Source organism: Babylonia areolata, chromosome 25 (assembly GCF_041734735.1).
Source record: "Babylonia areolata isolate BAREFJ2019XMU chromosome 25, ASM4173473v1, whole genome shotgun sequence".
Classification (NCBI taxonomy): domain Eukaryota; kingdom Metazoa; phylum Mollusca; class Gastropoda; order Neogastropoda; family Buccinidae; genus Babylonia; species Babylonia areolata.
Window position 1 is genome coordinate 849,247 of NC_134900.1, and position 23,995 is coordinate 873,241.

At 42.8% G+C, this 23,995-nt stretch overlaps 1 protein-coding gene across 1 annotated transcript in view; it reads right to left on the minus strand.

The window, feature by feature from the left end:
• The window catches only part of LOC143299781 (conserved oligomeric Golgi complex subunit 5-like), a 43,087-nt gene that overhangs the window by 12,547 nt on the left and 6,545 nt on the right, over window positions 1-23,995 (minus strand). The window contains exons 7-15 of the mRNA XM_076613192.1: window positions 22,613-22,743; window positions 21,397-21,565; window positions 20,412-20,524; window positions 17,140-17,217; window positions 16,464-16,551; window positions 8,467-8,671; window positions 6,411-6,572; window positions 2,610-2,709; window positions 611-721 (exon numbers count right to left, since the gene is read on the minus strand). Coding sequence (XP_076469307.1) covers window positions 611-721; window positions 2,610-2,709; window positions 6,411-6,572; window positions 8,467-8,671; window positions 16,464-16,551; window positions 17,140-17,217; window positions 20,412-20,524; window positions 21,397-21,565; window positions 22,613-22,743 — 1,157 coding nt within the window. The remainder of the gene's footprint in view (window positions 1-610; window positions 722-2,609; window positions 2,710-6,410; window positions 6,573-8,466; window positions 8,672-16,463; window positions 16,552-17,139; window positions 17,218-20,411; window positions 20,525-21,396; window positions 21,566-22,612; window positions 22,744-23,995) is intronic.

Sequence of the window (23,995 nt, forward strand, 5' to 3'; positions counted from 1 at the left end):
ATACATGCTACACCACATCAGCGTAAATTTTGAAAATTAAAAACCTAGAAGAGAGAGCAGAGGACAGTGCCACACTTTGACACAGACAGTGACAAGAAGACAGCGGAGAGAACGTGTGTCATACCTTGACACAGACAGTGACAAGAAGACAGCAGATAGAACATGTGTCATACCTTGACACAGACAGTGACAAGAAGACAGCAGATAGAACATGTGTCATACCTTGACACAGACAGTGACAAGAAGACAGCGGAGAGAACGTGTGTCATACCTTGACACAGACAGTGACAAGAAGACAGCAGATAGAACATGTGTCATACCTTGACACAGACAGTGACAAGAAGACAGCGGAGAGAACGTGTGTCATACCTTGACACAGACAGTGACAAGAAGACAGCAGAGAGAACGTGTCATACCTTGACACAGACAGTGACAAGAAGACAGCAGATAGAACATGTGTCATACCTTGACACAGACAGTGACAAGAAGACAGTGGAGAGAATGTGTCATACCTTGACACAGACAGTGACAAGAAGACAGCAGATAGAACATGTGTCATACCTTGACACAGACAGTGACAAGAAGACAGCAGAGAGAACATGTGTCATACCTTGACGACAGCCTGGTGGAAGTGGAAGAGCGTGTTGACAGCGGCCGAGTTGCGGTTCTGGCCGGCAGAGGCTGGTCCTATCACCTGGCTGGCTTCCCCGTCTGTACACAGCTGTGGACATGCACACACACACGCACGCACGCACGCACATTCGCATGTACACGCAGACACACATTCTCATGCACACGCACACCCACACATTCACATGCATACACACACACACACACACATTCACGTTTATACACACACACACACACACACACACACACACACACTCTCACACGCACGTGCGAGCATGCGCATGCACCAACAGACGCATTCAACACACACACACACACACACACACACACATATACATGCAGTGATGTTTAATCCTTGTAAAGTTCAACCAATCACGAATTACATAACTCATAGGTTAAGGTTGGAACTCTGAAACAAACAATATTGTATTACAAGAAAATTGTCACCTGCATTCAATCATCGATAGGCAAAACCAGGTCCAGATGCTAGTATTAAATGTAACTGTTACTTTCCTTAGCCCAGAAGACATGCAGATTAAAAGAAGAAAAAAAAGAAAGAAAAAGTAGCATATACTTTGTACAACTGTACTTGCTTTACTCTAACATTGACAACAGATTATTCTGTATGAAATTCAGGCTGTTCTCCTCAAACAAGACCCTCTTGTCAGGCTGCTGTCTCCCAGTAAGGGAATTGTATTTCTCGTTTTCGTCACAACACATTTCTCTGTGGGAAATTGGGGCTGCTCTCCGCAGGGAGAGCGTGTCACTACACTGAGAGCGCCACCCATTTTTTTGTAATTTTTCCTGTGTGCAGTTTCATTTGTTTTTCCTATCGATGTGGATTTTTCTACAGAATTTTGCCAGGGGTAACCCTTTTGTTGCCGTGGGTTCTTTTACTTGCACTAAGTGCATGCTGCACACGGGACCTCGGTTTATCGTCTCATCTGAATGACTAGCGTCCAGACCACCACTCAATCTTAATCACCACTTAATCTACACAAGGTTCACAGATCTGTTCACTGCTTATTCGTTTACTGGAAATATCTCTGAGATTTCCTTACATCTTTGGCTAAGTGGAGTGATGGCCGAGAGGTAACTCATCCACCTAGGAAGCAAGAGAATCTGAACACACTGGTTCGAATCACGGCTCAGTCGCCGATATTTTCTCCCCCTCCACTGGACCTTGAGTGGTGGTCTGGACGCTGGTCATTCGGCTGAGACGATAAACTGAGGTCCCGTGTGCAGCATGCACTTAGCACACGTAAAAGAACCCATCATGGCCATGGCAACTAAAGGGTTGTTCCTGGCAAAATTCTGTAGAAAAATCCACTTCAATAGGAAAACAAATAAAACTGCAAGCAGGAAAAAATACCAAAAAAATGGGTGGCGCTGTAGTGTAGTGACGTGCTCTCCCTGGAGAGAGCAGCCCGAATTTCACACAGAGAAATCTGCTGTGATAAAAAGAAATACAAATAAAAAGAAATATAATATGACAATATAATCATTTGATGTTGTCAGTAATTATTGTGTCAAATATTTTTGGAACATAGACAAACACATAATGCTGAACATAAAACCAGAAAAAAATTTTGCGAAACTTGTTTTCAGTAAGCACTGAGAAGAGGACAGCAGAGTCCGGGTTTGTAAAACTTCAAGAATTTTCCCACAAAAAAACAAAAAACAACAAAAAAACAAAACCGAGTACATCAACTGAAACCAGGAGCAATTATAGGAAGGAACATTATTTCAGGGGATGAACCTGTCAACAGGCTTAATTTCAGTTAAGGTTGAAACAAACCACCAACAACAATAACAAAAAAACATTATACAAACATGACACAGCCAAAACAGCTATGTACGGAATACACAGGCATTGGACAGACATCTGTGTATTCACACACACATACACACACACACACAACCACCACCACCACCACAGCAGCACCCACTGGCTGTGCAGATCCCCCAAAGCGACTCACCAACTGCTCACTCTTGACGCAGAAGAGCTGGATGGTTTTGGCCACGTTCTTGGCGATTGTGATGCTCAGCTTCATGTCAACGCTTGACACGTTCAGTTCACTGTGGTAACAACGTCATAACACACCACATCAACAAGTATGTCAACACTTGACACGTTCAGTTCACTGTGGTAACAACGTCATAACACACCACATCAACAGCAAGTATGTCAACGCTTGACACATTCAGTTCACTGTGGTAACAACGTCATAACACACCACATCAACAAGTATGTCAACACTTGACACGTTCAGTTCACTGTGGTAACAACGTCATAACACACCACATCAACAAGCATGTCAACACTTGACACGTTCAGTTCACTGTGGTAACAACGTCATAACACACATCAACAAGTATGTCAACACTTGACACGTTCAGTTCACTGTGCTAACAACGTCGTAACACACCACATCAACAAGTATGTCAACACTTGACACGTTCAGTTCACTGTGGTAACAACATCATAACACACCACATCAACAAGTATGTCAATGCTTGACACGTTCAGTTCACTGTGGTAACGTCATAACACACCACATCAACAAGTATGTCAACACTTGACACGTTCAGTTCACTGTGGTAACAACGTCATAACACACCACATCAACAAGCATGTCAACACTTGACACGTTCAGTTCACTGTCGTAACAACGTCATAACACACCACATCAACAAGTATGTCAATGCTTGACACGTTCAGTTCACTGTGGTAACAACGTCATAACACACATCAACAAGTATGTCAACACTTGACACGTTCAGTTCAGTGTGGTAACAACATCATAACACACCACATCAACAAGTATGTCAATGCTTGACACGTTCAGTTCACTGTGGTAACAACATCATAACACACCACATCAACAAGCATGTCAACACTTGATACGTTCAGTTCACTGTGCTAACAACGTCATAACACACCACATCAACAAGTATGTCAACACTTGACACGTTCAGTTCACTGTGGTAACAACATCATAACACACCACATCAACAAGTATGTCAACACTTGACACGTTCAGTTCACTGTGGTAACAACGTCATAACACACCACATCAACAAGTATGTCAACACTTGACACGTTCAGTTCACTGTGGTAACAATGTCATAACACACCACATCAACAAGTATGTCAACACTTGACACGTTCAGTTCACTGTGCTAACAACGTCATAACACACCACATCAACAAGTATGTCAACACTTGACACGTTCAGTTCACTGTGGTAACAATGTCATAACACACCACATCAACAAGTATGTCAACACTTGACACGTTCAGTTCACTGTGGTAACAACATCATAACACACCACATCAACAAGTATGTCAACACTTGACACGTTCAGTTCACTGTGGTAACAACGTCATAACACACCACATCAACAAGCATGTCAACACTTGACACGTTCAGTTCACTGTGCTAACAACGTCATCACACACCACATCAACAAGTATGTCAACACTTGACACGTTCAGTTCACTGTGGTAACAACATCATAACACACCACATCAACAAGTATGTCAATGCTTGACACGTTCAGTTCACTGTGGTAACGTCATAACACACCACATCAACAAGTATGTCAACACTTGACACGTTCAGTTCACTGTGGTAACAACGTCATAACACACCACATCAACAAGCATGTCAACACTTGACACGTTCAGTTCACTGTCGTAACAACGTCATAACACACCACATCAACAAGTATGTCAATGCTTGACACGTTCAGTTCACTGTGGTAACAACGTCATAACACACATCAACAAGTATGTCAACACTTGACACGTTCAGTTCAGTGTGGTAACAACATCATAACACACCACATCAACAAGTATGTCAATGCTTGACACGTTCAGTTCACTGTGGTAACAACATCATAACACACCACATCAACAAGCATGTCAACACTTGATACGTTCAGTTCACTGTGCTAACAACGTCATAACACACCACATCAACAAGTATGTCAACACTTGACACGTTCAGTTCACTGTGGTAACAACATCATAACACACCACATCAACAAGTATGTCAATGCTTGACACGTTCAGTTCACTGTGGTAACAACGTCATAACACACCACATCAACAAGTATGTCAACACTTGACACGTTCAGTTCACTGTGGTAACAATGTCATAACACACCACATCAACAAGTATGTCAACACTTGACACGTTCAGTTCACTGTGCTAACAACGTCATAACACACCACATCAACAAGTATGTCAACACTTGACACGTTCAGTTCACTGTGGTAACAATGTCATAACACACCACATCAACAAGTATGTCAACACTTGACACGTTCAGTTCACTGTGGTAACAACGTCATAACACACCACATCAACAAGTATGTCAACACTTGACACGTTCAGTTCACTGTGGTAACAACGTCATAACACACCACATCAACAAGCATGTCAACACTTGACACGTTCAGTTCACTGTGGTAACAACGTCATAACACACATCAACAAGTATGTCAACACTTGACACGTTCAGTTCACTGTGGTAACAACGTCATAACACACATCAACAAGTATGTCAACACTTGACACGTTCAGTTCACTGTGGTAACAACGTCATAACACACCACATCAACAAGTATGTCAACACTTGACATGTTCAGTTCACTGTGGTAACAACGTCATAACACACCACATCAACAGCAAGTATGTCAACACTTGACATGTTAAGTTCACTGTGGTAACAACGTCATCACACACCACATCAACAAGTATATCAACACTTGACATGTTAAGTTCACTGTGGTAACAACGTCATAACACACATCAACAAGTATGTCAACACTTGACACGTTCAGTTCACTGTGGTAACGTCATAACACACATCAACAAGTATGTCAACACTTGACACGTTCAGTTCACTGTGGTAACGGCATAACACACATCAGCAAGCAGGAAAAAAAACACAAAACATAAATAACTTAAGCGTAGAACAATGTTTGATGCACAAAAAAATAACAGCCAGATTTTGTAAATCAAAAATATAAACGGTAATTTTTTTGGTGCAAATATTTTGGCTTCTTTTTATTTTTTTTTTATCTTTTTAAAAAATTTTTGATTGCGCTCATACCAGAGCTGCATTGTCATCATAATCGAAACGAGTGAAAAGAAATGAATTTTTTCTTATTTTTATGCCAGATTTTGAGTCAACTGACAAAAGTAATTCCAGAGAAAATGACAATGTTAAAGTTTACCACACACACACACACACACACACACACACCAAACACCAGGTTACAACATAGGCTCACTTTGTTCACACAAATGAATTTTAGAAAAGGTAGTATTATTATCATTATTATTATGAGCATTTACGCCTAATCTTGAAAATAAACCTTAGGCGTTTACATATAGAACACACACATGAATATCAAACAGGAAAAATTGAACACAAAAAAAAATACCAATCATTATTAAAAATCATTCATCCCCTCCCCCCACACACAACCACAACAAACACAAGCACACACGCATGCACGCACACAAGTCATAGCACACAATCATAAATCGTGCACAATCAAAAACACAACCAACAAATTCTGAAACTCTCAAAGTCACTCACTCACTAATGGTCATTTTAGTTCATACTGGAAAGGGATGAGCTGTTGAGAATTATTCAGGAGGGGAAAAGGTGGGTCTTCAGCCTGGATTTGAATCCAAGTTCTGTCAATACAACACAATACAATACAATACCCTACTCCACTGCCACTCCACTGCACTGCTGACCTGCTGATGGTCTTGACAATGTTCTCCACCTCCTCAGGGGTCGGGGGGTCACAGGTGCTGGAGGTGAACACCAGGTTGATGGGGTCAAACAACCGCGACAGGGACCGTGACAGGTAGGCCGTCTCAAACTCGCTCAGCGTGTCGCGCAGCGCCTTCTCCGAGCTGAAACAAGGTCTTGTTTTGTTGCTGTTGTTGTCATAAAAGAGCCCATGGCACACTCTGATAGGTACACGCTCTGATAGGTACACACTCTGATAGGTACACGCTCTGATAGGTACACGCTCTGATAGGTACACACTCTGATAGGTACACGCTCTGATAGGTACACACTCTGATAGGTACACATTTACACATATGCATGCACTCAAGGCCTGACTAAGCGTGCTGAGTTATGCTGCTGGTCAAGTATCTGCCCAGCTACCAAGCAGACGTGGTGCACCGTGAATGGATTTCTCCCAACACTCACACCTCCTTGGGAAACTGAAAATCAATGTGTTGTCACAGTGTGCCAATGCTATTCAGCTACCTCTGCCTACATGGCGGGATAAAAAAAGGTCATACATGAAAAAGCCCATTCGTGTACAATCGAGAGAACATGGGAGTTGCAGCCCACGAACGCAGAGGAAGAAGAAGAAGAAAAATGCTACTGAGCTGAAACAAGGTCTTGTTTTTGTTGTTGACGGCATCGTTGTCACAGTGTGTAAATGCTATGAACAGTACAGGTAAAGGGCACACAGCTTCAAGAATATGCACTACAGCAAGACATCCTAATAAAAATACCACTATTCTGATAAACAAAACAAAACCAGTACTGCTATGCACATACCTTTTTTTGTCAGAGTAAATGATTTCTAGCAACAGTACTACTCTGATTATAAATTATTTTTCTTTCAAGTACTGATATGCATCTTTTGTTTCACAGTACGTGAATACTGGAAACAGTACTACTCTGATAAAAAAATTGTAAAACGTTCTGGTATGTATATCTTTGTTACCATTGCATGTAAATGCTATGAATAGTACTGCTCTGATTTTAATATATTTAAAAAAATATATTGGTATACATGTTTCATATCATCTGTTTTGGGTTTTTTTTCCCAAAATGTATGTTCAGATACACTATTCAATTTCAACAATGAAAACTAGTTGGAAGATTTTGTGCCAAGGGGAACACCCCCCCCCCCCCCCCCCCCACCTCCCCCCCCAAAAACAAACACTCTCATGTATGTGAACGCATGTGTTTTCTCCTACGTGCACGTGTACATAACGCTCACTCTCAATAATTTACGCTGGTAAACAATATCAAAACATGAACACAACAAAACTCATGTGTTACAGCACAATCAAGTTTCCCCCCAACTCTCTCACACACACACACAAAATCTTACACACTTTCTTCTTTTTTTTTTCTTTTCTTTTTTTTTTTTTTTTAAGTTTCAAGAGCTTGACCAATGCCTCTAGAACACATGCTGACGGGCTGGAGCTGTGCCGGTCAGGGTTTTATACCCTGGGAGCGCTTCACCAGCCGGAGTGGTCCAGCCTAGATACTGCAAAATAAAGGTGCTTTTTTATCTTCTTTTTTTTAATAATTTTTTTTAAGTCAGTGCCTTTTCCTGCAGATCCCCCATACAGTGACAGAATAATCAAATGTGATTGTGGTCACTATACGGAAATGAAATGAAATGAAATTATGGTGCTTAGAGCCTCGCCGACCACTAAGGCCATCTCAAGGCTATCGCTGCGTTAATAACTACTACAAGGATAAAAAATTTAAAAAAACCCAATTAAAACGAGTCACCACTTCAAACTTTCCACTCCAAAGTAAAAAAAAAACTTCCATAGTTTAAAACCTTCAAATCTGGTTAAAAATGTTCACTTCTTTTAAGAAGTCCATCAGCGCCCACGGAGGGACATCACGAAACAAAGTCTTCAAAGAAACCGCTGTGTAATGTCTGCGTCTAACGTCATGCAGATCCCAACAGTCAAGGAGCACGTGTTTCACAGTGAGAGGCTCATCACATCACTATACGGAAGGAAGGAAGGAATATCAACTCACTCATAAGTGACGCTGGCTTTGTCGCTTGGTCCGAAGATGTCCTCATCCTTTTCCATGTTTTCTGGAGGCACCAGATCTGAGGTGCCCACGCTGGCCGACACGGACATGGTCAGAGAAAACTGCTGCAGGCGGCGCCACAGGTCGCTGTACAGCCGCAGAAGCTTGGGGTACTCCCCCTCAAACGCTTGTTTCAGGAACGATGATGCTGCAATACAGATCGTATTGTGTTGTGGTGTGTTGTATTGTATTGTACTTTATTGTGCTGTATCGCATTGCACTGCTTTGCACTGCATTGCATTGTATTGTATTGTATTGCATTGTATTGCATTGCATTGTATTGTATTGCACTGCTTTGCATTATACTGTTAATGTACTGTATTGTACTGTATTGTATTGTAATGTATTGTAATGCATTGTAATGTAGTGTAGTGTAGTGTAGAGCAGTGTAGTGCGGTGTAGTAGTGTATTACCCTTTGTCACAACAGACTGTGTGAAATCCGGGTTGCTCCACCCAGCGACATCAGGTTGCTACAGTTCAGCACACCTTTTTCTCCTTCTTTTACTCCTGCCCTCAGGTGTATCTCTTTTTCTACCATAGTGGATTTTTCCACAGATTTTTGCCAAGGACAACGCTTTTGTTGCCATGGGTTCTTTTACATGCACTTAGTGCGTGCCAGTAACACACAGGACCTCAAAGTGCGTGCCAGTAACACACAGGACGTCAAAGTGCGTGCCAGTAACACACAGGACCTCAAAGTGCTCAAAGTGCGTGCCAGTAACACACAGGACCTCAAAGTGCGTGCCAGTAACACACAGGACGTCAAAGTGCTCAAAGTGCGTGCCAGTAACACACAGGACCTCAAAGTGCATGCCAGTAACACACAGGACGTCAAAGTGCATGCCAGTAACACACAGGACGTCAAAGTGCATGCCAGTAACACACAGGACGTCAAAGTGCGTGCCAGTAACACACAGGACGTCAAAGTGCATGCCAGTAACACACAGGACGTCAAAGTGCTCAAAGTGCATGCCAGTAACACACAGGACGTCAAAGTGCTCAAAGTGCATGCCAGTAACACACAGGACGTCAAAGTGCTCAAAGTGCATGCCAGTAACACACAGGACGTCAAAGTGCGTGCCAGTAACACACAGGACCTCAAAGTGCGTGCCAGTAACACACAGGACGTCACATAAATTCAGTTGTATAGCTGGTTTGAGCAGATCAGTTAAGTGACAGAGGAAAGAAAAAGGGCGGGGTGTGGGGTGTGCGTGTGTGTGTGTGGAGGGGGGGGGGATGGCGGGGGGGGGGGGGGGGGGGGGGGGGGGGCGGGGGGAGGGAGTCAAAGGAACACATGCGCATATGTGTGTGTGTGTGTGTGTGTGTGTAACACAGAAAAATGAACACGCTCATAGGCACTACCTATGTGAGCACATACATGCATATGCAGTCACCAACAAAGATTTTATGAAATATTTGCTCACAGCAAGTGTCATATGATATGTAGTGTGTCTATTATCATGAGTATAGTCTGTGCCTGTCATCGTCATTGAGACAGTAACATGGATTATCACGATTCATTTGCAGACACAACAAGGCCCGCGTGCGCGTATTGAACTGTGTAATATATCAGCGATGAAACAGATGAGTGGAAATCGTGATTCGTTTTGTATTTATGAAAATCACCTTTGGTTGGTGTGTGGGGGGGGAGGGGGGGAGGGAGGGCACGGTGTGTGTGTGTGTGTGTGTGTGTGTGTGTGTGTGTGTGTGCGAGTGCATGTGTGCGTGTTTAATGTACTTATATGCTTGTATGCTGTGGTAATAATTATGTATTGCGGTGTATGTATATATACAAATTCTTGTTACGATATGCAGTACGTAACGTATCATGTGCCTGCCCTCAAATGTAATACACCAAGTCAGGACGAAAAGAAGTAAAATACATACATGTATGTATATATGTATATATATAAATATGTATATGCATATATGTATATGTATGTATATAATACAGAAATAAAAATAATAATAATAGTAACAACCAAAATAACAATACAAAATATAATAAAAAGTAACGCAGCTGAGAGTGGAATAGAATGTGAAGTCCAGATGTGTTCATATGTAAGTCATGATACTGACTTAATATCGATACGCTTTTTCCCGCCGCCCAAATGTTTTTGTCAATACATGCTGATGTAACCTGTTGATTGTTTGACCCATGTGTGGGGGCAAATCTCTTTGATTAGTTCACTGGTCTATCTAATTCACATGTCAGTCGCAAGCTTTTGTGCGGAATCGGAGCGTACGTACTGCATTTGTATGTGCGGTGCTCGTTCATGCACGTGCGTGGATGGAAGTGCGTGCGTTTGCGAAGGAGGGTGAAGGGTGAATAGTGGTGGAGATACGTTAGAAGGGTGAACCCGTTTTCCAGCCAGGGAATTAATCGATTATTATATTTATATAGCGCTGAATCTTGTGCAGAGACAAATCAGAGCGCTTTCGCACCAGTCATCCACCTGTTCTAATAATGTTGTGAAAACAAGTTTTTTTACGTTAATTTTACCTAGATTGTGTCAAACCATGAAGGTTTGTGTTAATATATTTCGGGAGTACACCTTACTCTGTTTTTGTCGAAATTGTTCTTTTTTCAATGATGAGTAATTTTGTGTTATGTTATGTTGTTTGCATTTATATACATATATTCATTGCTCATGCAGTAAGCATGTCTTTATATATTCTACCTGTTGGTGTGTTTGTATGTCGTTCTAGCTTCCGTAGCTACTGTAGAACTTTGGATTTTTGTACTCTTTTTCAACTATTTAGTTTTTATTTCGAGATACATGGAGAGCTTCCAGATTCAGCCCTAGCCATCTTCCTGTTTTCTGTACTGCAGAGTACAATAACTTAAATGGCAATTGATCTGAATACGTACCGCGCTAGGGTTGGGTGCTATTATGTCAGAGCTTCGACAGCAAACAGGAAACTATCTTTTGTTAATGATTCTAATATCATGCAATTTCTTGCGTTATCATGCCTGCATGCTCCACTTAACATCATAGTTTCTTTGATGTTGCATATTACCATTCATGGTTACGAGTGTAAATACTTTAAAGATCGTTTTGATAGGAATATCCTGTCCCATGATTGTTATCCTGCAATGTCTGAAACCAGCGGGAAAAAGGCTAACCATACTACCATAATTCACTATTTACTATTACTTTTGTCAGGTGATGTGGAGATTAACCCTGGACCAAGTACTAAAACTGACCTCTTAGTCATACATGTCAACATAAGAAGTATTAAAAACAAAATAGAGCTATTAGAAGCAGAATATAGCAAATTTGACATTATTACAATATCGGAAACGTGGCTTGCAGATTCAGACAATAATGATTCAATTCACTTGATAAATTTTCATCCACCGGTCAGGTGTGACAGACCTAATGATCCACATGGTGGTGTCGCCATCTATGTTAAAAACAACTTATATTGTAAAGCACGGATAGACCTCCACATAGACCATCTAGAAGCTGTTTGGGTTGAAACAAAGTTGGACCAATGTAGTTTGCTAATTGGATCTTTTTATAGACCACCCAATTCAAATGTAAATTACTGGGACTTGACAGAAGAAAGTATACATAATGTCAATAACACATCATCAAAATTTTTAATTATGGGTGACTTCAACACTGACATCTTAAGTACACCTTCACCTCACTTAGTATCAATCATGAATCGTTATCAGCTTACGCAGCTAATCAGTGAACCAACAAGAATTACTGAGGCACACAGGTCCTGCTTAGATCTGATCATGACTCAAAGTCCCAGCATTATAAAATCTACTGAAGTTTTACCAGTTTTTAAGTTTTTTAGAAGAACAATTTATAATTACAGTAAATTAGAAGTGGAACAATTTTGCAGTTTGTTGAGTCACGTTGACTGGGACGATGTTATTCACAACAGATCTGTAGATGAAAGTGCTGAGATGTTTTCTCAAATTCTAATGGACACAGCAAAAACATGCATGCCAACTAAAATTATCACTGTCCACCCTAACGATGTACCCTGGATGACAGATGAAATAAGATTTCTAATAGATGAACACAAGCATCTCCATAGCATAGCTAAACACAGCAATAAACCAGAAGATTGGCTAGAATTTAGACGATTTCGTAATTTTGTCGTAGCAAAAGAAAAACAACAGAAACTCAATTATACTGCAGAATTAGAGCATAAAGTTTCAAATTCATCCAACTTTGGTAAGAAGGAATGGTGGAAACTAGTTAAATCGTTTCTGAAAAAGAAAGGCATAGACTCGAATGAAATCCCCCCAATTTTATACAATGGTAATATTTATCATACAAACAAAGAAAAGGCAGACGTTTTCAACAACTTTTTCATTGATCAGTCCACTTTGGAAGGCGAGGATGATGAACTGCCCAATATACCTTTCCGCATTCCAGAACTAAAAGAAATAATATTAACCACTATGTGTGTGAAAGAAGTTATTCTCAATTTAAACAAGAATAAAGCAGTAGGACCCGACCTAATTCATAATATGTTACTGATTGCATCACTTCCAGTTATTTTAGATCCCTTGACTTCTCTTTTTAACAGAAGTCTTGACGAAGCTAAGTTTGCACAGGTATGGAAAACTGCTCATGTAAACCCTTTATATAAAAAAGGATCTAAAGATACTTGTAACAATTATCGTCCAATTTCTCTACTTAGCTGTGTGGGCAAAGTTTTTGAAAGGTGTATTCACCAACATACTTTCCATTTCCTGGTAATAAATAACATTATTTCCCCCTCACAGTCTGGGTTTATCCCTGGTGATTCCACTGTGAATCAACTGTTATGTATATATGATGACTTATGTCTTTCATTTGATCGTAAAGTTACAACACAAGCAGTATATTTTGATATATCCAAAGCATTTGATCGTGTTTGGCACAAAGGACTTATTTACAAACTGAAAGTGAATGGTATTAGAGGGAAACTACTCGAGTGGTTTACAGATTACTTATCAGATCGTTATCAAGCTGTTATAATTAAAGGTGACAAATCGGATTATAAGAAGATTCGTGCAGGTGTCCCCCAAGGCTCAGTTTTGGGTCCACTTTTATTTCTTATTTACATTAACGACATTGTAGACAATATCAAATCTAAAGTTAAACTCTTTGCAGACGACACAAGCATGTCTTTAGCACTGAATAACCCATACACTCGAGCAGAAATACTGAATTCAGATTTGGAAAAAATAAGCAAATGGGCTAAACTCTGGAAAGTGAAATTCAGCGAAGAGAAAACAGAATTATTAAACTTTGTACGAGACAATAACGCTGTTCTACCGCTTACATTTTGTTCTTCGCATTTACTGAGCACAGACAAACACAAACATCTTGGTATTATACTCCAGAACAACTGCAAATGGGACGCACATATTCAAATTATAATTAGCGTAGTTACCATGTTACTTTCTTGTCTAAAAAGTTATAAGTATAAACTTAGTAGAAAATCCCTTGAAATAATGTATAAATCGTTTATATTACCTCATTTTGATTACGCTGATATCATCTGGGATAATTGCTCTGCCACACTATCAAATTCTCTGGAGGATTTGCATTTGGAAGCAATAAGAACCACGTTGGAGCTGTTCGTGGAACCAATCACCAAAATTTACGTAACGAGTCTGGCTTTTGTACACTAAAAGAAAGAAGAGATAGGCACAAACTTATACAATATTATAAAATCATTAGTGGTATGTGTCCAGACTATTTATTAGACCTTCTACCTGATCTTGTTGCAGTAAGGAACCCATACCACAGACGTAGACCTCTTGAACGCACGGTTCCAAAATGTCATACTGAAATATATCGGAAATCTTTCTTTCCTTCTACAACAACCCTGTGGAACTCCCTCCCTGACCATGTCAAGAATTGTAACTCTCTAAGTGCATTTAAACGCTACTTGTCTGCTAACGATTCCATTGTACCTATATATTATTATTTTGGTGAACGTAAGGAACAAATAATTCATTGTCGACTCCGTCTTCAGATAAGTGATCTTAGAAATGACATGTTTCATCGCCACTTAGTGGATGATCCATTCTGCGATTGTGGCAATGGTAGAGAAACAGCTGAGCACTATTTGCTATCGTGTCCGCGATTTAGCGTGGCTCGTAGAAATACTGTCTTAAATCTTCCCCAAGAATATATTCAGATACATACTCTCCTGCATGGTAATTCTAATTTTCAACTTAACATAAACATGCTGATATTTGAAACTGTACACAAATTCATCACTGAATCCAGTAGATTTTAAGTATGCACTGTTCTAGGTGTGTAGGTGTGACCAACTATATCTTCTACATTGGACATGTAATCTTTCCTTACTTCCTGTCTAGTCCGTCTAATCAAGTACGATTATGTGTAATGTCATTCCCTCTCCATGTGTATATTTTTTCTTGTTTTTTTCTTCTTTTTTCTTTTTCTTTTTCTTCTCTCATTTCTTATCTTATTCACTAACTTGTTTTTCTTACCTTTTTCTGCTTTCTGTTGTGTGAACAACGTGTCTTAAAAATGTTTATATTCTTTGTAAATTCTTTAAATATATTAATCTCCACGGCGGCTCAAGGAAAAAGAGAGGGAAAAAAGGGGGAAACAATGTATGTCTGCAATGACTGTCGCTTATATGCAGTTGGAAAATGTGTATTTTAACATAATTGCAATTGTGTAGCGTCCACCAGCCGTCAAACGAAACAAATGTATTTAATCACATTCCTGAGCACGATATAAGCTGTTAGCTTGTTGTTGCTCCGCTGTCTATCTGTACATGTGTGACATATTTACTGAATAAAAATTTTGTTTAAATCAAAGTGCTCAAAGTGCGTGCCAGTAACACACAGGACCTAAACGTGCGTGCCAGTAACACACAGGACGTCAAAGTGCGTGCCAGTAACACACAGGACGTCAAAGTGCTCAAAGTGCGTGCCAGTAACACACAGGACCTCAAAGTGCGTGCCAGTAACACACAGGACCTCAAAGTGCATGCCAGTAACACACAGGACCTCAAAGTGCGTGCCAGTAACACACAGGACCTGAATTTATTGTCTCATCCAAATGACTGGCATCCAGACCACCACTCAAGGTCCAGTGGAGGGGGAGAGAATACTGCCCAATGTGTGATTTGAACTGTGCGTCACATTCCCTCGCTTCCTTGGCAGATGCCTTACCCCTAGACCATCACTCCACTAAAACAGACTTGGTTTTTCCCTTTCACGTTACCCCTAGACCATCACTCCACTAAAACAGACATTGTTTTTCCCTTTCACGTTACCCCTAGACCATCACTCCACTAAAACAGACATTGTTTTTCCCTTTCACGTTACCACGAGACCATCACTCCACTAAAACAGACTTTGTTTTTCCCTTTCACGTTACCCCTAGACCATCACTCCACTAAAACAGACTTTGTTTTTCCCTTTCACATTACCCCTAGACCATCACTCCGCTAAAACAGACTTTGTTTTTCCCTTTCACGTTACCCCTAGACCATCACTCCACTAAAACAGACTTGGTTTTTCCTTTTTACATTACCCCTAGACCATCACTCCACTAAAACAGACTTTGTTTTTCCCTTTCACATTACCCCTAGACCATCACTCCACTAAAACAGACTTTGCTTTTCCCTTTCACATTACCCCTAGACCATCACTCCACTAAAACAGACTTTGTTTTTCCCTTTCACGGGTTGCACCCACACGTTCACTCATATCTAAAATTAGGATTTTGTGTGTATGGCTCTTTTCACTATTATCATTTAGGCTGCCATATTCTGTTTTGTGGGTGTGCATACTGGGTATGTTTGTGTTTCCATAACTATGAAAAGCAAAGATTACAACATCCAAAACGAAACAACAACAAAAAATAAACATTCTACAACATATAAAAACATTCTGATGAAGGCGAAACCCCAAACTCATGGAATAACAACTCACTTTCTGCTGCATCGCTGAACTCACTGGTGAGCATCCGGGTCACATTCTCCCAGAACTCTTGGACGATGTTCACGTTACCCTGCCGATGCTGTAATGATCAGAGTTCTTCTTTATAGTGTGGATCTTCTGGTAATCTTCAGGTATTCTTAGTCATTGCCTTTGATTTCAACCCTATTGCGGGTCATCACATACATTAGCCTTCTTCAGTAGCAGTACATTCTGAATTGTTACCTCTAACCTATTCCAAGTATCATCAGCAATATCATATATTGTAGCATAGTCTAGTCTAGTCTAGTCTAGTCTAGTCTAGTCTTGTCTTGTCTTGTCCTGTCTTGTCTTGTCTTGTCTAGTCATGTCCGGTCTAGTCCTGTCCTGTCTTGTCCTGTCCTCTAGTCTAGTTCTGTCTTGTCTAGTCCTGTCCTGTTCTGTCCTGTCTTGTCTAGTCCGGTCTAGTCTAGTCCTGTCCTGCTCTGTCTTGTCTTGTCTAGTCCTGTCTTGTCTTGTCTAGTCTAGTCCTGTCTTGTCTAGTCTAGTCTAGTCCTGTCCTGTCCTGTCCTGTCCTGTCCTGTCCTGTCCTGTCTTGTCTAGTCTAGTCCTGTTCTGTTCAGTTCTGTCCTGTTCTGTCTTGTCTAGCCCTGCCCTGCCCTGTCCTGTCCCTTGTCTTGTCTCGTCTCACCTTGGCCAATTCATCGATGAAGCAGATGTGAGTGACGGGGTCTCTCTTTTTGGCCAGGACCTTCTGCAGGTGCTGGACCTGTCAGCGACACACAACGTCACATCCCCTTACTCAATACAGTGAAAAGGGGTGGGGGTGTTGGGGGGCTGGAGGGCAGGGAAGAGGAAAGAAAAGAAAAGAAAAGAAAGGGGGCTGGAGGAGAGATACGGAGAGAGAGAGAGAGAGAGAGAGAGAGAGAGAGAGAGTGTGTGTGTGTGTGTGTGTGTATGCATGTGTGTGTGTGTGTGTGTGCATGTGTGTGTGTGTGTGTGTGTGTAAGTGCAGGGCTTCCTACAGCTGGTTTGCCTAGAGAGCCCACAGGACTCCCACTCAGGCACTTTAGGGAGCCCTCATGTGGTTCTAGCAAATCCAGTTTGCAGGTCAAGAAACCATTCTTTCTGCCAAACACATCACACACTGCCTTACAATCAGTTCACACACACATACTAACACACTGAATGAGTGAAAGAGATAGACACACATGCACACACTCACTCACAATCTCTCTGAGAGAGCGAGAGAGAGTACACATGCACACACACAAGAGAGATAGAAAGAGATACACACACACACACACACACACACATGTTCTATTTTTAAATCAGTGCACTCAAATGCACACAGACACGCACACAGTGACTGAGTGAGAGGAGTGAACCACTGAAAAGGAAAGTATGAGGGCAATTTTTGAAAGTTTGTTGATCCTGTCAAAAAAATGAAAAATGCGTCTATTTCCTGGGAGTTGCACAATGACCTGGTTGTGAATTTCACACACACCTTGCAATTCATTACATGTGCGTCTACGTCATATGTCGTCCATTTGATTTCTTACTCCAATGAACGTTGGTAAGAGCGGCTTTTCTTTTTCCGTGATCCGTCCCCTAAACTGGCTGTATTTGAGGTGAGATGGTGTCAGTGCATGCATACATATATTCCTTGATTATCAGATTTACTGTGTGAATGCATGCATATATTCCTTGATTATCAGATTTACTGTGTGAATGCATGTATATATTCCTTGATTATCAGATTTACTCTGTGAATGCATGTATATATTCCTTGTTCATTGTCAGAGTTAAACTCCCTTTCCATGAATGAAAAGTTCTGCTCAGTCAGGCAACTGTGTGGTGAAGCATTTCAGTAATGTGACGGCTACAGCTTTTGCAACTTCCCCAGCTGAGGAGGGTCTGATGTCTACTATCTTTATCTTCTGGGGGTTTTTGTTTGTTTGTTTTTCTCAAGGCCTGACTCAGTGCGTTGGGTTACACTGCTGGTCAGGCATCTGCTTAACTGATGTGGTGTAGCGTATATGGATTTGTCCGAACACAGTGATGCCTCCTTGAGCTACTGATACTGATACTGATACTGATACTCCAGCTGACCAAACAGTGCCAAATCAGGATTGAAAGACTAAATATTGATTCCATAGAACCTGAGAAGAAAAAAAGGAAAAAAAAAAAAAAGGAAACAAAAAAAACAAAAAAAGAACACCTGGAAATGAAGATTTGGCACCAATACAGTCATAGTCCTGCCCATATCACAGTTTCAGTTTCAGTTTCAGTTTTTCAAGGAGGCGTCACTGCGTTCGGACAAATCCATATGCACCACACCACATCTGCTAGGCCTGACAGCAGCATAACCAAACACGCTTGTCAGGCCTTGAGTGCATGTATATATATTTGTGTACTTATCACTGTCGATTTCTTTCACAGATCTTGCCAAAGGACAACTCTTTCTTTCTGTTTTTTTGCCATGGGTTCTTTTTCAGTGCACCAAGTGTGCCGCACATGGGACCTCAGTATATCGTCTCACTCGAATGACTAAACACTTAAGTGTCTTAACCATTCTGCCACACATGCCCAAGCTCATGCGTAGAATGGAATGAGTTAACACACAGGCGTAATGTATACCGTCAGATTCTCGATTGGTACACACAAAAAACAGGTCAAGATCGCAGCAGCATGTGGAGAGCTGTGTGTGGAGTGTTGTGTCTGACCTGGGCACAGGCAGCATGTGGAGAGCTGTGGAGTGCTGTCTGACCTGGGCACAGGCAGCATGTGGACAGCTGTGTGTGGAGTGTTGTGTCTGACCTGGGCACAGGCAGCATGTGGAGAGCTGTGTGTGGAGTGTTGTGTCTGACCTGGGCACAGGCAGCATGTGGAGAGCTGTGGAGTGCTGTCTGACCTGGGCACAGGCAGCATGTGGACAGCTGTGTGTGGAGTGTTGTGTCTGACCTGGGCACAGGCAGCATGTGGAGAGATGTGTGTGGAGTGTTGTGTCTGACCTGGGCACAGGCAGCATGTGGAGAGCTGTGTGTGGAGTGTTGTGTCTGACCTGGGCACAGGCAGCATTTGGAGAGCTGTGTGTGGAGTGTTGTGTCTGACCTGGGCACAGGCAGCATGTGGAGAGATGTGTGTGGAGTGTTGTGTCTGACCTGGGCACAGGCAGCATGTGGAGAGCTGTGTGTGGAGTGTTGTGTCTGACCTGGGCACAGGCAGCATGTGGAGAGCTGTGTGTGGAGTGTTGTGTCTGACCTGGGCACAGGCAGCATGTGGAGAGCTGTGTGTGGAGTGTTGTGTCTGACCTGGGCACAGGCAGCATGTGGAGAGCTGTGTGTGGAGTGTTGTGTCTGACCTGGGCACAGGCAGCATGTGGAGAGATGTGTGTGGAGTGTTGTGTCTGACCTGAGCACAGGCAGCATGTGGGAGAGCTGTGTGGAGTGTTGTGTCTGACCTGGGCACAGGCAGCATGTGGAGAGCTGTGTGTGGAGTGTTGTGTCTGACCTGGGCACAGGCAGCATGTGGAGAGCTGTGTGTGGAGTGTTGTGTCTGACCTGGGCACAGGCAGCATGTGGAGAGCTGTGTGTGGAGTGTTGTGTCTGACCTGGGCACAGGCAGCATGTGGAGAGCTGTGTGTGGAATGTTGTGTCTGACCTGGGCACAGGCAGCATGTGGAGAGCTGTGTGTGGAATGTTGTGTCTGACCTGGGCACAGGCAGCATGTGGAGAGTTGTGTGTGGAGTGTTGTGTCTGACCTGGGCACAGGCAGCATGTGGAGAGATGTGTGTGGAGTGTTGTGTCTGACCTGGGCACAGGCAGCATGTGGAGAGATGTGTGTGGAGTGTTGTGTCTGACCTGGGCACAGGCAGCATGTGGAGAGATGTGTGTGGAGTGTTGTGTCTGACCTGGGCACAGGCATCATGTGGAGAGATGTGTGTGGAGTGTTCTGTCTGACCTGGGCACAGGCAGAGTAGATGCTGTCCATCAGTTTCTCCATGCTGGTCCATAGGCTGGCCCTCATGGCCGCCGTGTTGCCAGGGGCTGGCATGGCCGCTCGGCCAGGACCACCTGTGTAAGTCATGTACTCAAATACTCAAGACACATGCATAAGCCACACCCCTTCACACACACACACACAGAGACACAGAGACACTCACACGCTCACTGACTCAGAGCCCCCGATGCACACCTCACACACACTCCATTTGCTTGCAAGCCCGTTTCAACCCTCCAGTACCTCTATCTATCTATCTAACTCTCTACCTCCCTATCTATATCTCTATCTATATGTATCTATTCATGTATATCTGTATCTACATATTTATGTATATCTACATCTCTCTATAGATAGAGAGAGAGAGAGAGAAAGGGAGAGAGAAAGGGAGAGAAAATGAGAGAGAAAGAGAGAGAGTTAGAGAGATTGAGATATAAAGTAATATGAATGGAAATAGATAGATAAATAGATAGACAGATAGAAAGATACATGAAGGGATATAGATAGAATGACAGAAAGAAAGACTGACAGAAAGATAGACAGAGAATGAACGAACAACCGAACGAAAGAAACAAACTTTATTTTACCACGGTAATGAGATAAGCAAAAGATATGCTTTTTTCCACCCAACCCTGGGGTATTAAACAATTTTTTTTTTAAGGAAAAAAGAGGGATGTAGGGGTTAGGGCTACATCAGAAGAACACACAAACACAGAACTGTTAACAAGAAAGATATCAACTATCAAAATCCACTGAAAATACACAGAGACACAGAGAGATATATAGGGATAACAATAACGATAACGAGAGATATTGAAAGAGAGATCTACATAAAGAGATATATATATATATAGCTATATCCCCCTTCACCCACCACCAACCCCCAACACAACCCACACACCCCCCCCCAGCCCCCCCATCCCCCACCACCCATCCCCCCTTTCACCTCTGGCGGGCGTGAAGGCCTGCTGCTGTGCCAGAGCGGTGACGTCCAGACAGGTGCGCACGTTGCGGTGCAGCGTCTGGTAGCAGGTGTTGACCACCCGCTCCACCACTCCGGACAGCACCGCCAGGTTGTGGAACACCTGTAGGGAGGTGGCCACCTGGGTCTGGTTCTGCAACACACACACACACACACACACACACACACACACACACATACAAACACACACACACACACACACATACACACACATACACATATATACACACACACACACACACACACACATACACATACACACACATACACACACACACACACACACACACACACACGTTCCATAAACCATCTATTCTCATTATCGTCATTACCACAGACGGGTCAGGGCTCAAAACCGCATGGCTTATGCTTATCAGAGATTCCACCTGGGCCTGGTTCTGCAACATGTGGAGCAGTCGCCGAGTGGTAATGTGTCAGCTCAGGAAGCAAGAGAAATGTGAGCGCACTGGTTCAAATCCCACAGTCACCAGTCCTTTCTCCTCCCCCTCCACCAGACCTTGAGTGGTGGTCTGGACGCTAGTCATTCAGATGAGACAACAAAAAAAACCGAGGTCCCGTGTGCAGCTTGCGCTTCGTGTGCACGTAAAAGAACCCACGGCAACAAAAAATTCTGTAAAGGAATCCACTTTGATAGGAAAAACAAATGAAATTGCAGGCAGAAAAAAACAACAACTAAGAAATGGGTGGCGCTCTAAGTGTTGCGAAACACTCTCCCTGGGGAGAGCTCTAAGTGTTGCGGCACACTCTCCTGGGGAGAGCAACCCAAATTTCACACAGACTGACATCAACTTAGGGCTGGGTCAACAGGAATGTGAGAGCTGTGTGATCAATGGTTTTTCTACTGCAATGGGAATTCATTTACAGCTTAAGTCTCTTGTCAAGAGCTATTAATAAATCTCAGACTAGGAGGCATGATTGTGCTGCAGCCTTGGGGGCTAGTTGGCCTTTGGGGGATGACTCCAGCTGTCCTAAAGTCCTAACAGACAACAGGAGAAACATTCAATGTAAAATGCACACACACACACACACACTCTCACACACACACACACTCACTCACTCACACACACACACACACACACACACACAGTCCCCCTCCCTCTCTCTCTCTCTCTCTCCCCTCCTCCCTCAAAAAATATCAAAATATCCCCGCAGTACAGACCTGTGTCTCCATGCCCTGTTCCAGCATTTTCTGTGCCTGGGACTCCACATCTTTGTGGGCCTGCTTGATGAAGCGGCGGTCAGCCTCGATCACCTCCACTCCAGACAGGTCCACTCCTTCACACACGTAGTCTGCAACGACACAATCTCTCCATGTATGGTGTATATGTGGCCTCTATTGCCTCCGTTACAGACAGGTCCACTTCTTCACACACGTAGTCTGCAACGACACAATCTCTCATGTATGGTGTATATGTGGCCTCTATTGCCTCCGTTACAGACAGGTCCACTTCTTCACACACGTAGTCTGCAACGACACAATCTCTCCATGTATGGTGTATATGTGGCCTCTATTGCCTCCGTTACAGACAGGTCCACTCCTTCACACACGTAGTCTGCAACGACACAATCTCTCATGTATGGTGTATATGTGGCCTCTATTGCCTCCGTTACAGACAGGTCCACTCCTTCACACACGTAGTCTGCAACGACACAATCTGGTCATGTGGCCTAAATCACCTCAACTCCCTATAGGTCCACTCCTTCACACTCATCATCCCAAACAACAGATTCTTGTCAAGCATGGTGTGTATGTGGCCTAAATCACCCCCACCCCTGACAGGTATACTCCTTCAAACACGCTGTCTGTAACGACACAATCTCATCATGCATGGTGTGTATGTGGCCTAAATCACCCCCACCCCTGACAGGTATACTCCTTCAAACACGCTGTCTGTAACGACACAATCTCATCATGCATGGTGTGTATGTGGCCTAAATCACCCCAACCCCTGACAGGTATACTCCTTCAAACACGCTGTCTGTAACGACACAATCTCATCATGCATGGTGTGTATGTGGCCTAAATCACCTCCACCCCTGACAGGTATACTCCTTCAAACACGCTGTCTGTAACGACACAATGTCATCATGTATGGTGTGTATGTGGCCTAAATCACCTCCACTCCTGACAGGTATACTCCTTCAAACATGTGGTCTGTAACGACACAATCTCATCATGTATGGTGTGTATGTGGCCTGAATCACCTCCACTCCTGACAGGTATACTCCTTCAAACACGCTGTCTGTAACGACACAATGTCATCATGTATGGTGTGTATGTGGCCTGAATCACCTCCACTCCTGACAGGTATACTCCTTCAAACACGCTGTCTGTAACGACACAATCTCATCATGCATGGTGTGTATGTGGCCTGAATCACCTCCACTCCTGACAGGTATACTCCTTCAAACATGTGGTCTGTAACGACACAATCTCATCATGTATGGTGTGTATGTGGCCTGAATCACCTCCACTCCTGACAGGTATACTCCTTCAAACACGCTGTCTGTAACGACACAATCTCATCATGTATGGTGTGTA